Raw genomic sequence first — 13550 nt, 5'->3', positions numbered from 1 at the left:
CTGAGTTGTATCTCAGCCTTAAACACAAGATATAATTAGATCTAGCTCTCTCTCAGCTGCTTTTGGGTCCCTAGTGGGATCACATGATGAGGAGGAGGTCATTCTGTCCCTTCCTCTCCCAGCATGGCCACAGTTCCCTCTGTAAGACCACCTGGGACTTAGTCTGTTTCTGTATCACTCTGGGGCATTTCATAGTAAATTTAGATCGAATAGGTAGCCATTCTAATCCACAGTGACAAGAATTCCAAATTATGTATACGCTACCAAATTTCATGCTAGCATAGAATATTGTTTTTTGATTTGGAAGTTACCATAAATGATATCACATTTTCCCAAACCTAGATCTGTCAGAAAACATCTAACAAATCACATTTATTTCTAACAGAACTAATACATTATTCCATCTCTAGATATCAATCCAGTAAATGTACATTCATTTACATTATAATTTTTAGAATAAGAAGGAAAAGTAGTCAATAACATTCTTTTTAAAAGGCTGATGAGTATGTATAGGTTAAGGATAAAGATCCCTTGGCTTACTTCCTCTATTAGTGGGCCTCTTCAAGGTACCCATCAGTAAATATTTATTGGAAATCCAAGATCTGGGGCACCTGGGTGGCTCCGTGGTTGAGCATCTGTCTGCCTTTGGCTCAGGTTGTGATCCCGGGGTCCTGGGGTCGAGTCCTGCATCAGGCTCCCACATGGAGTCTGCTTCTCCCTCCACCTATGTCTCTGCCTCTCTCTGTGTCTCCCATGAATAAATAAGTAAAATCTTAAATTAAAAAAAAGAAAGAAAGAAAGAAAGAAAGAAAGAAAGAAAAAAAGAAAAGAAAAGAAAAGAAAAGAAAAAAGAAAAGAAAAGAAAAGGAAAAGAAAAGAAAAGAAAAAAGAAAAGAAAAGAAAAGAAAAGAAAATCCAAGATCCACAATAAAAATTATATGACCTGAAAAGGAACAAAAGAATTGCCCCATCTTTAAAGAACTTACTGTCCTGCTGTAGAATGGGGTAAAGGTCAGGACAGGAGAGTTACAGAAAGTGAAATAATACACTTGAAGTAGTGCATGATAAATTTGAAATTGTGTAGCGCAAGCTATCCCTGCAATAACAGTTTACTTTTCTTATTTTAACCTGGAATAAATCGGATAAATTAAGAAATTGGACTAAAATATTCTGTAACAGCCCAGGTCTCCTTCATTATACTGACATTTGCTTAAAAGATGTGTCTAAGACAACCATAAAATGTAGAAAAGATGGCTTGAAGTGCTGTGCAAAATGTATAGTGATAACTCAAAAGAGGAGGGGTTTGGGTGTGTATGTAAAAGATGACCAAATCACCAGTCTTGTACCATTAAAAAATATGAACGTGGCATCATAGAAAGATATTTGGTCTTTGTCTCTTGTTCTGGCATAGAGCTCCTAAAACTCTTGGAATTTCTTGAGTGATAAGGGTGATAGGAGAGTCTTTTGTTTTTTTTTTTTTGTTTTTTTAAGATTTTATTTGAGAGAGAGTGCAGAACAAGGGGAGGAGCAGAGGGACAGGGGGAAGGAGACTCCCCGCTGAGCTGGGAGCCCACCTCCAGGCTCCCCATGACCCTGAGATCACAACTGAGCCACCCAGGTGCCCTGAGAGTCTTTTGTGCTGATGAGGCCACCCTTGACAGCCCTAGATGGCTTCAGGAAGGGGGCTGGTCACCGCAAACACCAAGCCTTTATGAGAAGCTTCAAAGTTTCAGCCTCACCCCCAACCACACTCCCCAACTTCTGCCATTGATTCAATAAATCGTGCCTAGATGATGAAACCTCCACAAAAGCCCCTAAACAACATGGTTTGGAGAGCTTCTGGAGTGGGAAGATAGCACACCCCAGTTCCATGGGGACAGCAGCTCAGGACTCAAGGCATCTCCAGACCTTTTCACCTAGTTGTTCATTTGCATCCCCTATAACAAACCAGTAAAAGGTAAGGAAGGTGGCTTCCTAATTTCTGCGAGCCATTCCTATGAACTACCAAACCTGGGAAAGAGGGTTGGGGGGACCTTCAGATTTGTAGCTGACCAGGCAGACGTGTGGGCAGCCCGAGCACCTTCTCATTTGTGTCTGGTGTTAGGGTGGGGAGCAGTCTTAGGGGACTTAGCTGTTCATTAACTTTGGATAGTTAATGTCAGAACTGAGTTGACTTTTAGGACATCCAGAGGGTATTAGAGGATTGGAGAATTGATCTCTGTGGGGGAAAACTTACCAAGGAACTTCTTAAAGACAAAAATGGAAAGATGCCTAACTGAATGCTATGTATTTATTTCAACTTTGATCACACCTCAGGAGCTCAAGCTCAACCTCTTGGCCTGCAAGGAGCTCAGCATGGATTTTGTAAAGGCAGAGATACACTGTCACTATTGGGGGGGTGGGGGTGGAGATTATATAGAAGCTAAGGAGCAAAGGAACTTCCCAAGAGAAAGAGGAAAACTGTCATAGGAAGAAATGCTAAATCCATGAGAAGACGATGCTACGGCCAAACCTCCCTTGGTGTCCTCCTGCCTAGGGTTGGCCACAGTTGTCTGAGGGAGTGAGACGTGTGCATTAGCAGGCATGTATACTGGACATCAAAAAGGTTTGAAATTGCTACTCTGTCATTTAAATATATATGAGTGACCCTTCTCAGTCTTGGACAAATCCCCTCACATTTGTACCTTCTGAAAGCATTTCACTCGTGTCCCACCCCTGGCTTGGCATGGATGACATCAATCACCTGCTTAAAACTCTTCAAAGATCTCCGTTTGCACTGGGGTAGGGCTCAAAGTCTTTACCCAGCCCACTGTGCCCTGCAAAATGAGGCCTCTGCTTGATTCTCCAGACACACATGACCCCTTCCCTGCCTTTGCTCAGTCCCATCCTGCCAGAGGGACCTTTTTCTGTTCCTAGACTCTACCAAGTGCTCTCTACCTCAGGGTCTTCCCACCGGCTAGGTATGCTCCAGGTCTATACCCCTCACTCATTCTACCCATCTCTCCTCAAAGGTTACTTCTTCCTAGATGCTTTCTCCGATCTCCCAGTTTAAATTCCATTATCCTACTGTCCTCAGATTGTACTCAGTACTTCTTCTTCATAACACCTACTAGGGCGTGTCATGATGCATCTATCAGGCTTACCTTGGTTTTATTGTTTGCTTCCACCCAGCTCTTCAGTGAGCAGAAACTGTGTTGTTCACCACTGTATGTCTAGTGCCAAGCAAACATGTAGAAGGCATCCTATACATATGTACTTAAAATATCGGCTAAGGGGCACCAGGGTGGCTCAGTGAGTTAAGCATCCGACTCTTGATTTAGGCTGAGATTGAGCCCTGAATCCAGCTCCACACACTGGGCATGGAGCCTGCTTGAGATTCTCTCTCTCCCTCTCTCTGTCCCTTCTCCCCTGCCCCCTCCCCCTCCACTCACATACTCTATTGCTCTTACCCTCTCAAAAAACAAAAATAAAATAAAGGCTGAAACAGTTAGAAAGGGTATCAGGAGTGACATAGAATTTAGCCAGGCTTTTAAGGGTGAAGAGATGCTTCCTTCTCTAATGCAAATACTTGGTCAAAGGGTAGAAACTTTCAGTGATGAGTAAGTTCTGAGGATCTAAAGAACAGCACAGTGACTACCGTTAATAATTCTGTCTTTGTACACTTAAAATTGAGGAGAGTAGATCTTAAACACCCTCACCCCATCAAAATAAAAGGTCATGATGGGAGATGATGGATATGTTCATGAGATTATGGCAAATACCCTACAATATATATCGAATCAGCGTGTCATGCACGTGATACACAATTCTGTTTGTCAATTATGGCTCAATGAAGCTGGAAAAAGACAAAACAAGGCAAGGATAGCAGGGTTTAAAAAAGCAATCAATCCAAGAAAATGGGGCGGGAGCAGTCCCTGAAGGCTCCCTGAGGTGCTGGTATGAACCTGTGACTTGCTGGATGGTGAGTTCCTGGAGGATGGAGCGGGCTGCCAGAGGTGAAAGGGTACTGGGGCCTTCAGGACACAGGCTGTTTGCCTACAAGTACAGACATATTTTAGTATTTTACAAACTGGTACAGTTGCACAGAAGCGCCAGACTGAATCTCCGTCCTGAGCAGAAGAGAGCTGGGAGGTCTCCAGCGAAGGGGGTGCTGAGCTGCTTCACACACTTCATGGCTACAAGGAGACCACCCAGTCGTGTGAGGGTAGGATGGGCAGAGCCGGGTGGGGGGTGGGGGGACAGTGGAGCTGTGGCACTGCCCTTTACAGGCTGAGCTAAGCTTCAGCGACCACGTGCACAACGCAGAGGTAATCGCAGTACCCCCCTGAAAGGATCCAGTGAGAAAACCACGTGTCCTTCCTTCCACCCTGTTTGCTAAGAGGCAGATGTTGTTTTAGTAGTAGTAATAGTATCATCACCATCATCATTGCCATCAGGAGCAGCACTGGCCAGTGCTGCCACAGTCCATGTGATCGTGGACAAGTCAACCACTCTGACCAAACTTTTGAGTATATGAAAACATGAACTTTCTGGGGAACAGGCCCACATTCTTATCAGGTTCTCAAAAAGAGTCCATTGATTTTTCCAATTCTACATCTTCGAAAGGCTTACTCTTCACTTCAAATATCCAGAAACGAATGGTCTCAGCCGAGATTAGGGTAAATTATACCTATTAATCACTATCCTGTTGCCCTTTATTCTAAAGGCCACCAAATTTATTTTGTATTTCCTCCAAGAAATATGCGTTACCTCATTCTTTCAAATGTTGCACTCAGTAGTCTTATTTGACTATAAACCACAATACACGCTCTTTCCAAATTTTAAACGTTTATTTCAAATGCTTAAAACAAAGTTAACAATAACCACAATACTTATAAGGAGTAAAAACATTAAAATATAAAAGTAAGTATTGAAACACATACTTTGTTTAATTTGAAGACATTTGCCACGGAAACACAGGCGACCTGCATCAAATAACTTCCACTGCATTCTGGCGCCTGAACTCTCCCTAACACACAAAAAAGGCGGCTCTTGGGAGCCACTAAACAAACTTTATGATTATTTGTTAAGAAAATAAAGCAAAGTGCAGTTCTGCACAAAAATCTTACCAAAAATGATGGCTGAGGTATATTTATGTAGATTACTATAAAGAGAAAAAAAAATCAAACAAAATATCCACTCTTACTTAAAACCTCCTTACATTAAAAGAATGGCCTGTCTCTCATACAAAAACCGGAGACATATACACAGCTGCAATCAAAAATCACTTGCATCCACATGATGCTTTGTCCCTCCCAAACACCGCTGGTGCTTACAAATCCTGCCTCCTGGCTGTGCAGAATTTGAATTCTGTTTGATGTAATGCGAGACCTACATACTCAACCCACAAAATCTTTATCTTCATTTATATTTCGTGAAAACAAATTGAGGCAAACCTCAATTCCAGCTCACCTGGAAAGAAAAGACATCTTTTCTCCTGCTCTTGCTTCACAGGGCATGTTTATTAATCCCAAAGCACTTTCTTGACCTCACCCCGACCATTCAACAAGTCTTCATCAGTTGTTATCTCTGGTCCCTGTACTACCCAACCCCCCGCCCCCATGGGTTGACAGGAAAACTTGTAGAATCTGGTTTCATGGGAGGAAAATGCATTGCCCTTCTGAAGCCCCAGTCTATACCCCCTCAAAAATGCTCCATTCAGTGTGGTGAATTTTTCTTGAGTAAGTGACTTACAATGGGCATTGTCAAAACTAAAACGCAAGAATAAAACCAGGTCTTGGGTATTGCAATCTCAACCATGAGGGCTAAAACCACGATAGGCAGCATTTCTATATATTGAAATTCCTGCAGCCAGATGTTCCTGGGGTTCATCAAAATGTGATCTGATTAAGAGATTATTGGGAAGGTTGTGCTATAAATCATGCTGTTAGTCACATGCATTCCTACAATGCTAGAAAAGGAGAATTTAATATTGGAATGCATTTACAGTGCCACCAATCAAGGAACAGGGTGGAAATGAGGGGAAAAAATCTACAAATAACCAGCACCAGCATGCTTCAGGAAATGAATGATTACATGAATTTAGCTGTTTATTAGTGCAGAGGCATGCTGTAAGAATTAAATGAGAGGAAGGGAAGGGGTGGCTCAGAAGGCCGTTAATCTGCAAAATACAAAACTCGACACTTTCAAGAAAAAAATACAATTAAAATGTGTATATATTTTTGATAACTAAATTACAAATGTCTTTGTAATTTATATATATGCTGTATAGGAAAAGCAAGGAAAACCGCTGTATTTTTTAATGGAAATTGTGGGGCTCAATCCCTGTATAAGCACCAAAAGCATATCATTTAGGATAATGTCACTGACACACGTTTGACAACTAAATTACACAGCTCTTTGATATACTGTGTATGAACAGTGGCAATTATGGCCAATAAAATCAAAGAAAGAAAAAAAAACTAATTAACACCAACATATCATTATGACTCACTAGCATATAAAATCCCATGCCTGCTCTAAATTGCCAGCAATTGGCAATTCCCAAATTCCTAAGGATGAAGACAATAGTCTCCAAATAACTGGAGCCACCAGAGATTATGGGGGGCTCCTGGGAGCTTTACCATAACTTTCTTCTATCAAAGCACAATAATGACTTATAAAACCCAGCCATCCCTGCTCCCAAGAATTATAAACTGCAGTGATTAGTTTGGGATCCTAAACAAATTATGACACTGTCTTATTAAAAAAAAAAAAAAAAGGTAGTTAATTATTTTGGTAGAAAGAACATGGAATTTGGAGACAAAAGCCCTGGTTTGCATCCAGATTAGGCATTTATCATCACCGTAACTTTGGGCTGATGATTTAACTCTCCATCAAGCGGGAATAGTAACAACGTCTACCCTCACAGAGTTGTGAGGAGAAATGAAGCAAAATGAATGTGAAAATATTCAAAAGTGGGGGGAAACCCACTCTACAAATGTTAACCCTTCCCCTGCGCTATGAACAGGCTTCATCTAAACTTAGCAAGTAAGAAGAGTACAAAAGTATCCAGCTACAAAAATCCAAATACACTGAAATTAGACTGACCTTAATAGAAAGAGTAACACATTGCAGAGGAAAAGACTCCATGAAATCTGGACTTAGCAAAATTGACCCAGATTTCATCTGGAGAAAATCGGGCAGAAATTTTCAGTAAGACATTAAACCTGTTTTTACACAGTGAGTAAAAATCTTAAAAGCCTCTGTGGCTTCGAGATCCTATAGAAAAGCGCTGGAGATGCTAAATTAATTGAAATTAAAAAAGTAAAAATAAGAAGCATACTTGGCTACCGACAGCTAAGTAAAAATGTATTACCAGAAGATTCAACAAATAACTGTAGAAAAGTTTTTTATTCTTCCAACTTCATTATTGAAAATTTCATGGTAGCAGGTGACTTCCTAAACTCTTACAGTCACTCAATGCTGACATCACTGAAACCCAGAAGGGGGCAGATTTTCCAAAATTTTCCTGGATATAAGGTATTTCTGCATAAATGTCCCAAGTAAGAAAATGCATTGAGAGCACTCTGTGAAGGTCATCATGCCATCCAAGTGTGTAAGATGTTATTGGTAGAGAAATCCAATAAAAGTTTTTAAAGAGTTTTGGATCTTGCAGAATAAGCCCAGATCTGTGAAATTTGTAAAATAAGGAATTCTACAGAAATGGCATTAAAAAAAAAAAAAACACGCATATCTCAATACAAAGTTATGCTAAACCGAAGGGGTGGGGAACGGATCCCACAAGACAAATTCCTTTCCAGGCTTCCCTGGCTGTTCTTTGATAACCCTGACTTTGATTTTCTGTGTCACTCAGTCACACACACGCACTTCCTTGTTCATGTCTGGTCCCCTGCAGTTACTCCTCTTCTGAGTTATTGAGCTTTCAAATAACTGATTTCTCCTGTTGCTCTTCTGAACTCCCTACACGGTTCGGGCAATCAGTTCATCAGTTATCCATTCCTGACATGGATTCAGCACGGCTGGCCTCTCCTACGGACCACTGCTTGGGTGGCAAAGCCCCCCCCCCCACACACACACATAGGAGTGAAGGGTGTGAGAAGGCCCCAGTGCAACCCAGGGGAAAACTGGTTTGCAAAAAACCAACTCAAAAGCATCTGCCTTCCTTAAAATTCCATCGAATCTTGAGTTTCCAAAGAGTCCTCTAGGCCTAATGGATCACCTAAGCCTGCCTGTGAGTCGAAGGGAGGGCCGGACTTTTTATACGCATTGTGAGCATTCATAAACCTCTGCAGGTATTTGGAGGTGTACAGCCAGTGGTGTTTCAGGACGTCTTCCATCTCGTAGCACTTGGACTGCCTGGCGTTCATTTTCCGGAAGCGCCTGAACAGTTTGTTGCCAGACTCGTTGCCCTCGCTGGCCCAGGCCCCGATGGAACCATCTCTCTCGATAATTTCGGGGACGTGGGCCAGGGTTTTGTGGAAGTAATTGGTGATTTTGCCCTCATATCTATACTTGAACTTGGTAGACAGGAGCTCGGCGAAACGCTGGGAGTTGAAGCTGTACTGGCACAGGGATTCTGGGCACTCTTTTGCGGGACACGAAGATCGCCATACGGGCTTCATCTTCAGGTAAAGGTCCATGAGCTCCCTCAGGGCTTCGTGCCTCTCCTCAGAGGGGATTAGTTCACAGACTGCTTCAACCGTCTCTTTGGTCATGAGCTTCCTGGCGAAGTTGCCGTTCATCCTCATGATGGGCTTCAGGTTCATCTTCTTGCGGAGATGCTTGTCCAGCGTGGCCTGCCACCTTCTCCGCTCCTCCTTGGACGCACCGGCCTTGCTGTAGGCCTGGCCTATCTCGAGCTGGAAGATCTTGTAGAACTCGGCCGCGTTGCCGATGTCGCAGTGGAGCGCATCGATGGAAGGCACCGTCTCAATGAAGGGCTTCGAGGAGACGCCCTTGACCCGGTCCCTCAGCTCGTCCACGGACTCGTGGTAGGGGTTGGAGCGCCAGACCTCATAGCGCTCCAGGTTCTCCGAGTGGCTCCTGGTGATGGAGTGCAGGACGAGGTTCTGAGAGGCTTCCAGGCGGGTGGCGTCGCAGAGGGTGCAGATGTAGACCGAGCCCGAGGCCTCGAGGCCTTCGACCTCCCGGACAAGCTTCTCGTCGTATCCGGTGCCCCTGAAGATGAACCTGAAGGTCCGCAGCACGCCCCCCATCTCCAGCAGGAGGCGGCTGCTCTTCATGGCCTCCCTCTCCGCGACCAGCGGGCTCAGGATGGCCGTCAGGGTCTCGTGGTCGGCCTCGTCCGCCAGCATGAGACACAGCGGCTTGCAGCACAGCTCCGAGTTCGGTTTGCCCTCCTCGAACACCTGCACGCTTTCGGAGCCCTGGGCCACGGTGATCCTCATGACCGTGAACGAGAACCGCACGGCCTTCTCGGGGACGGCCGGGCCGCCGCCGTGCTTCTCGCTCACGTCCCCCATGCCGTCGCAGGACTCCTTGACCACCACGGTGAACGGGCCCCCGAGGTGGTCGTCCAGGCCCCGGGCCCTCACGCCTTCCAGGAGGTCCTCCTGCATGTCCATCAGAGCGGACACCAGGGCCGCATCGTAGCGGAACCGCTTGGCGATGGTGCCCACGGGGTAGTCGTCCACGCAGGGGGACAGGCCCGACAGGCCGTCGATGATGCCAACGTGGGCGTTGGAGGACACGTTCTGCAGAGGCGGCTGCCACTCGAAGGCGTGGTGGCCGGGCAGGAGGGCCTTCTCGGCGGCCCGCAGGGCGTGCAGCGGCTGAAAGATCTGCCTCCCGGTGATGGCCTTCACGGTCCGGTACATCTTGTGGTACTGGCTGCAGCTGAGGAAGGTGTTGACGCGGATGGCCAGGCAGACGGCCGGCTGCAGGCCGGGGCCGCGGCCCTGCAGGACGGCCTCCAGCTCGTCGGCCTGCCGGTGCTCGTTCCTGGCCCGCAGCGCCAGCAGGAACAGGGCCAGGCACACGGACTTCACGTCGCCCCCCTCCTCCCGGTCGGCGAAGGCCTTGACCTGCAGCTTGAGCTCCCGCAGGCGGTGCTTCTGAGCCCTCCGGGTCAGCGACAGCAGGGGCTGGCGTGGCCGCCCCCCCTTGTTGATGTGCACAAAAGTCTGGTCGGAGTCCTTGTGGCCCGCCACGTGCTGGTTGTACCTCTCCAAGCTGACCTCCTCGTCGCACCCTTTGGCCGGACATTTCACCATCAGGGAGTTCAGGATGCTCAGAAAGGACCTCCCCGGGCTCTCCAGGTCGGTAGGGAAGCAGGGATACCGGCAGCAGGGACAGTGGCTGCCCGTGGCTTTGAGGCGGCGGAGAATGCAGACCCTGCAAAACACGTGCTTGCACGTGGTCTCCACGGGGTCCGCCAGGATGTGCTCACAGATCCGGCAGGAGATGGACTTCACGAAGTGGGCCGGGAAGTCCACCGCCAGGAGCTCGGTACCAAGGTGCACGTTCCCGCAGTCGGAGGCCTTCCCAGTTGCCCCGCTGTCGCGGAGCCTGGCCCGGGCTCTTCTCCGGTGCCCACGGGCCCTGCCCGCCCGCTCAAGCACAGTTCTGAGCCTTTTGCTCAGCTGTGCACTTGGCTGGGGACTCTTCCTCTTGAGTCCCTGGCGGGCAGCGCGGCAGAGGTCACAGGAGGGCGCGTGGGGGAGCCACTCCGGGGCCGCCTTCCTCGGGAAGCAAACCCCGCGTGGGGCGCTGCTAAACCTCCTGTACATGACCTTCCAGCACTTGTGGCAGAAGTCGGTGGGGTGGACGGAGTCAACATCTGCTTTCACATCGATCCGGAAAACCTTGGCAATGAGGTCTGGCCAGGATGTGGCCCTCCTTTCCTTCTTCCGTAGAAGGACTTGGGTTTTGCCATCCACGGGCCCGTGGACCGGATACCTCCTATTACGCCTGTCCGTTTTCAAAGAATTCCCACAGATACGGCAGAGATGTCGAAGGTTGGCTTGGTGGATCGCTTTGTCTCTTGTTTTCCCATCATTGTGGGGTTCCTTCAGAAACTTGGGGTGAGCTTTCAATGCTGGTGGACTCAGGGCTGCCTCCTGACCATCAGCCTTGTCCGGGACTGCTGGAGATTGCTCCAGAGAGGGTTTCCCCTCGGAGGAAACTTTCTTTTCTATTTGAGCTTCTTCAGGTGCCTTTTCAAGAGACCGCACCCTGAACAGTTTAAATTTCCATTCTGAAAATTTAATATGTGGGTGCTGGATCTCATCTGGGGCAGAAGTGAGTCCCAGGGTGGGTGGCAAAGAGACAGCCATGCTGCCTGAGATACCTGAGAACAATGAAAACAAGTCAGATTAAGACCAAAAAAAAAAAAAAAAAAAATCAGTATCCCACTGATGCATCTCGGGAGGAATACAAATTAAAACATTCAATTATTCATTCATTTGTTGATCCTCCAAAAAGTTACTTATGAAACCTCCTATTTTTTTTTTTAAGATTTTATTTATTCATGGGAGACACAGGCAGAGGGAGAAGCAGACTCCATACAAACAGCCCGGTGTGGGACTCAATCCTGGGACCCCGGGATCACGTCCTGAGCCGAAGGCAGACGCTCAACCGCTGAGCCCCCCAGGTGTCCCTAAACCTCCTATTTTAATAGACTATGTTAGGTGCAAAACATACAGCAGAGAACAGTCATTCCTTGCTTTGCCAGTGCCCGAGGTCATCTATACCAACATGCACCACTACGCTTCGATTTACGTATATATGTACCATCTTATTTTCTTTCCACCAAAACCTGAAGGTCTTTGAGGACAGAATCTTCGAGTGATTCATCTCTATCTCTCCAACATTCCTTGTACGCATTAAGGCTGAATAAATACAAGGAAAAACTGGCTAGTAAAAACCACAGAAAAGTCATATTTTCTGCATTGTATTAGCCTCATTGTACTAGCTGGACAATATATTTCCAGCTTTTTAAAACAGTCTCCTGGGAGATTGGTTATTTCTTCCAAACGGGTCATAAAGGGATACTAGAGCTACAAACTCAAAGAAACTAATTACTCACTACTTGAAAGGATGAAGTGAATTTTGAGGCTTTATGAATGCTAACTAATAATAAGTATCATGGATAGTAATTATGCTTACAATTTTAATTAGTGAACACTGCTGTAGATTATAAGGCTGTGTCTTACATTAGAAACAAAACAAAACAAAACAAAACAAAAAAACCCCACAGAACTCTCTAAACCTGCAACAAACCATAGTGTGCTCATAACAAAGATCCTAAAGGACTTTTAAGGTGAAAAATTCAAGGAGTTTCAGGTAAAAATCATCCAGGCCCTCCTGGAAGTCATTACTGGACAACGAGGTTTGGGGGGAAGGAGGTGCAGTGGCTAATCCTGACTGCTGCTACCGAAGTTTCTTTTTAAGTCATCCCTTTAAACTACTGAAGTCTGTTCTATCTTGTATGCTCTAGACTGCAGGGACTGATGTTCCTAATGAAAACTAAAAGCCAATTTCCAAGACACAGTTAAAAAGGAAATCCTGTGAAATTGTTCTATAGGCAGGACTGTGTGAGATCTAAACAACTGCAGTCTCAAAAGTCTCATTAACCTCAAAAGTATTTTACCTGCAGCCCAGCAAACACCTCAACATTGCTTAGGGTTCAGTTATGTTCCTCAATTCTGTCCTGTGTCAGGTGTGAAGGCCTTCTGGGTCTCCCCTCCCCCATTGGCTAGACCTCCTTCCCAAAGGCCTTTTCATGCCATTAGACTTGTCCTACCCAGGCTTTTTCTAACATGCTTGTTCTCTGGATTTCCAAAATAATATTTTGAGTTTCTATTTAAAAAAAAAACTGCATCACCATCTCTGGAGCTAAATAATGAACTTTCTCAATGAGTAAGTCAACCACAAGGCATGTTGGAGGCCTATCTCCCCTAGATAGAACTCTAGAACTATCTCCCCTCCCTCCCCATTCCTCTCCTGACTCCCACTGGCTGGAAACGTTATGTCAAAATCTGCCAAAATACATTTATTTAAATACTCCCAAAGAAAGCATACCGTCACCAACCAATTATTAGCCATTGACATCCAAATTGAATGTGTTGTTGTTTTCAACTCAACTGCTAAAACTTTATCCAAACTAGAAGCAAGAAGTGGGTAGAAGGGATATTATTCTTCTTGCCTTGAGAGGAATATACACTGAGATGCTGATCGTGGTTATCTGTGGAAGCTATAGATGTTTTATTAAAAAAAAAAAAAAAAAAAGGGATCCCTGGGTGGTGCAGCGGTTTGGCGCCTGCCTTTGGCCCAGGGCACGATCCTGGAGACCCGGGATCGAATCCCACGTCGAGTTCCCGGTGCATGGAGCCTGCTTCTCCCTCTGCCTGTGTCTCTGCCTCTCTCTCTATCTCTCTGTGACTATCATAAATAAATAAAAATTTAAAAAATAAAAAAAAAGATTTTTATCTTTAAGTAATCTCTATACCCAATGTGGGGCTTGAACTCACAACCCTGAGATCAAGAGTCACACGTTCCGCCCCCTGAGCCAGCCAGGCACTCCCACT

The 13550-nt window shown here is 45.8% G+C and overlaps 1 protein-coding gene across 1 annotated transcript in view; it reads right to left on the bottom strand.

The window, feature by feature from the left end:
* Window positions 1–4810: 4810 nt before the first annotated feature.
* RAG1 (recombination activating 1) overlaps window positions 4811–13550 on the bottom strand; it is a 39769-nt gene continuing 31029 nt past the window's right edge. Inside the window, exon 5 of the mRNA XM_072759150.1 lies at window positions 4811–11311. Coding sequence (XP_072615251.1) covers window positions 8166–11297 — 3132 coding nt within the window. The 5' untranslated portion in view covers window positions 11298–11311 and the 3' untranslated portion in view covers window positions 4811–8165. The remainder of the gene's footprint in view (window positions 11312–13550) is intronic.

The sequence above is a fragment of the Vulpes vulpes genome, chromosome 5 (assembly GCF_048418805.1).
Source record: "Vulpes vulpes isolate BD-2025 chromosome 5, VulVul3, whole genome shotgun sequence".
In the NCBI taxonomy this organism is placed as follows: domain Eukaryota; kingdom Metazoa; phylum Chordata; class Mammalia; order Carnivora; family Canidae; genus Vulpes; species Vulpes vulpes.
Note: the sequence above shows the minus strand (reverse complement) of the source record. Positions and strands in the feature narration are given on the sequence as shown.